Below are 2,754 nucleotides of genomic sequence, written 5' to 3'. Positions count from 1 at the left end.
CAGACACAGCTTCCATATACTCGATGTTGTTGCAGTTTGATGGGTTTTACTGTCACGTTTCCAAATACTGGGTTAAACCAGCGCCTTAGTTTTTTTACTGAACAACAACTCAAGAGCATTTAGGATAACAGATGTCTTAAACGAAGTGCTCTGAATACACTAAGTTTATAGAGGTCTGACTACATGCTATCAGATCCGCATAATTTAAAAAAAAAATTACTAAACAGACATGTCAATGAAAAAAATATTGATGTCTTAAACGAAGTGCTCTGAATACACTATTAAGTTTATAGAGGTCTGACTACATGTTATCAGATCCGCATAATTTTTAAAAAAAATTACTAAGCAGACATGTCACTGAAAAAGATATTGATCTTATGCTGGGACTGTTTAGTTTGAGGAGGAGGAGGCTGAGGGGAGACCTCATCACTCTCTACAACTATTTGAAAGGACACTGTAGAGAGGTTGGTGCTGATCTCTTCTCACAGGTAATTAATGACAGAACGAGAGGGAACGGCTTCAAGCTCCAACAGGGTAGATTTAGACTGAACATTGGGAAAGAATTTTTCACAGAAAGAGTGGTTGGGCATTGGAATAGGCTGCCCAGGGAGGAGGTTGAGTCACCATCCCTGGATGTGTTTAAGAGACGTTTAGATGTGGCATTGGGGGATATGGTGTAGAGGAGAACTTCGTAGAGTAGGGTAGATGGTTGGACTCGATGATCCCAAGGGTGTCTTCCAACCTAGACAATTCTATGATTCTATGATTATGTTTGGGGTTTTTTAATTTTTAGAAGCTGGTGGCTCAGAAATGTTATGTTATTAGATATGCACAGGTAACCAGTTGTTTAATTTTCATAACTTACCTGTTTTGGAGTTACTTGACTTCCTTTCTACTTGTTTATATCATCTGGACAGAATCAGTGATAGGAAAAGACAAATGAAAAATGGCGGAGTTCTTACTACCTGGTACGAACAACTTCCGGAAGTTCACTTCTGAATCTTTGGCTGCTATTGAAAAGAGAATTGCTGCAAAGAGGAATTGTCGAAGAAATACTACAGACCAGAAACCTGAGGAGAAACCACGTCCTCAACTTGACCTAAAAGCTTTCCAGAAGTTACCAGCTCTCTATGGAAGTCCGCCTCCAGACCTCATTGGGGAACCACTAGAAGATCTTGACCCGTACTACAAAGATCGGAAGGTTAGAGCCAACCAAGATGCTTGGATTTTAATTTGGTTTATTGTGGTGTTGCTAAGAAGGGTTTATGTAGGTGATCTATCAAACAGTTTTGCTTACATCCCTTTGGAAAAACTCTCATCCCTTTCTAGGTTATAACAATGTGGCAGTTGGCACAGCTGAACGACATGCTGTAATCTTAATAAAAGCTTAATTTTGAATTATATGAATTATATTGTAGGAACTTCATTAACATTTGAATCAGAATGGAAGCAGAAAAAATAAAATGGCTAAAAGAACAGGAGGTTTTGAGTCAGATCTACAGGAAATGATAATAACTGTGCATTTTCTTAAACTCTGTGGTTTAAAACAATGTGTTCCTCTGTCTCAATGCTTAGGCTTCACTTACATGTATAATAAATTATCATCTAAGTACAAAAAATATTTTAAAACATTTGCTGATAAATTCTTAAAACCTACTTATTCAAGCTGTATATACGAGTCATGAAGTATTGAAGACTATGACTTTCCATAAAAAACAGAGAAATGGGAAATAATCCACTGGAAATTAAGTTAATTGTTAGAAAATTATTAATACTTTGAATTAATTTCTACAGTCTTAGGGCTAGAGATTGACTATCAACAATAGCAAGTAATGATAAAGGCTGTAATTCTTCATTCCACCTCTGTGTATCTTGACTCAATGAGAGGTCCGATTTATTTTAAGAGAATAATCATAAGCAAGATTAGTTCTATGCACAACTCTTTGCAAGTCTTAAGGTTTAAAAGGACAGTTCACGTTGAGATTTTTGTTTTGGTTTTTTTTTTTTTTTTTTGCAGCTTGATAGTTAATGTCTGTCAACTCTTTCATCACTTTCTGATGAAAGGACAGCAAAGTATTATAAAAAGTCTTCCCATTTAAACAAAGAGACTAAAGTTAATGTCAAGTTCTTGCTTATCACCAATACAACAAGATATAGTACAGAAATACGTTCTCTGTTCCCTTTCCTGAAAGCTTTACTTCATGTTTCTTTATTTCTTTACAGATTTTCATAGTGCTAAACAAAAAGAAAACAATCTTCAGATTTACTGCGACACGTGCCTTATGGATCCTCAGTCCTTTCCATCCAATCCGAAGAGCAGCAATTAAAATTTTAGTACATTCATATCCTTCTCTTGGCTTCATTTGCTCTCTTTTGTTACAAAAGCCTACGTAATCCTGTGCTTTTATATTTTAGAGCACTGAATGAATCTAGTCTTTTCTTCACTCCAGATTACTCTTGATTATAAAGTACCTTAGAAAATATCATTGTTTCTTGCTCTTGTCCTACTTAGAAATAGATAATTTTGTGAGAACTTGGGGTATTGAAGCCTGACTTTCTACAAATTTGTCTTTTGAGTATGATCTCTGATGTTGATTACCTGATGTCTTGTAAACAAATATCTCATGCTGAAGCTTTTCTCAGTGAGAAGACTAATAAGGTCTACTCTTCTTCTGTTTACCCAAAATGTAGGAGTTAAATTCAACCCACGTGCCAAAGCTGATCAACTGTTGGCCAATTTTAAGAAAAAAAAAA

General features: G+C 35.7%; 1 protein-coding gene across 1 annotated transcript in view; it reads left to right on the top strand.

The window, feature by feature from the left end:
- Positions 1-946: 946 nt before the first annotated feature.
- Positions 947-2,754, top strand: part of LOC104288905 (sodium channel protein type 5 subunit alpha-like) — a 35,546-nt gene continuing 33,738 nt past the window's right edge. Inside the window, exons 1-2 of the mRNA XM_009887777.1 lie at positions 947-1,201; positions 2,224-2,342. Coding sequence (XP_009886079.1) covers positions 947-1,201; positions 2,224-2,342 — 374 coding nt within the window. The remainder of the gene's footprint in view (positions 1,202-2,223; positions 2,343-2,754) is intronic.

Source organism: Charadrius vociferus, unplaced genomic scaffold (assembly GCF_000708025.1).
Source record: "Charadrius vociferus isolate BGI_N301 unplaced genomic scaffold, ASM70802v2 scaffold566, whole genome shotgun sequence".
Classification (NCBI taxonomy): Eukaryota; Metazoa; Chordata; class Aves; order Charadriiformes; family Charadriidae; genus Charadrius; species Charadrius vociferus.
The sequence above is the reverse complement of the archived record's forward strand: the minus strand, read 5'-3'. Positions and strand labels throughout refer to the sequence as shown.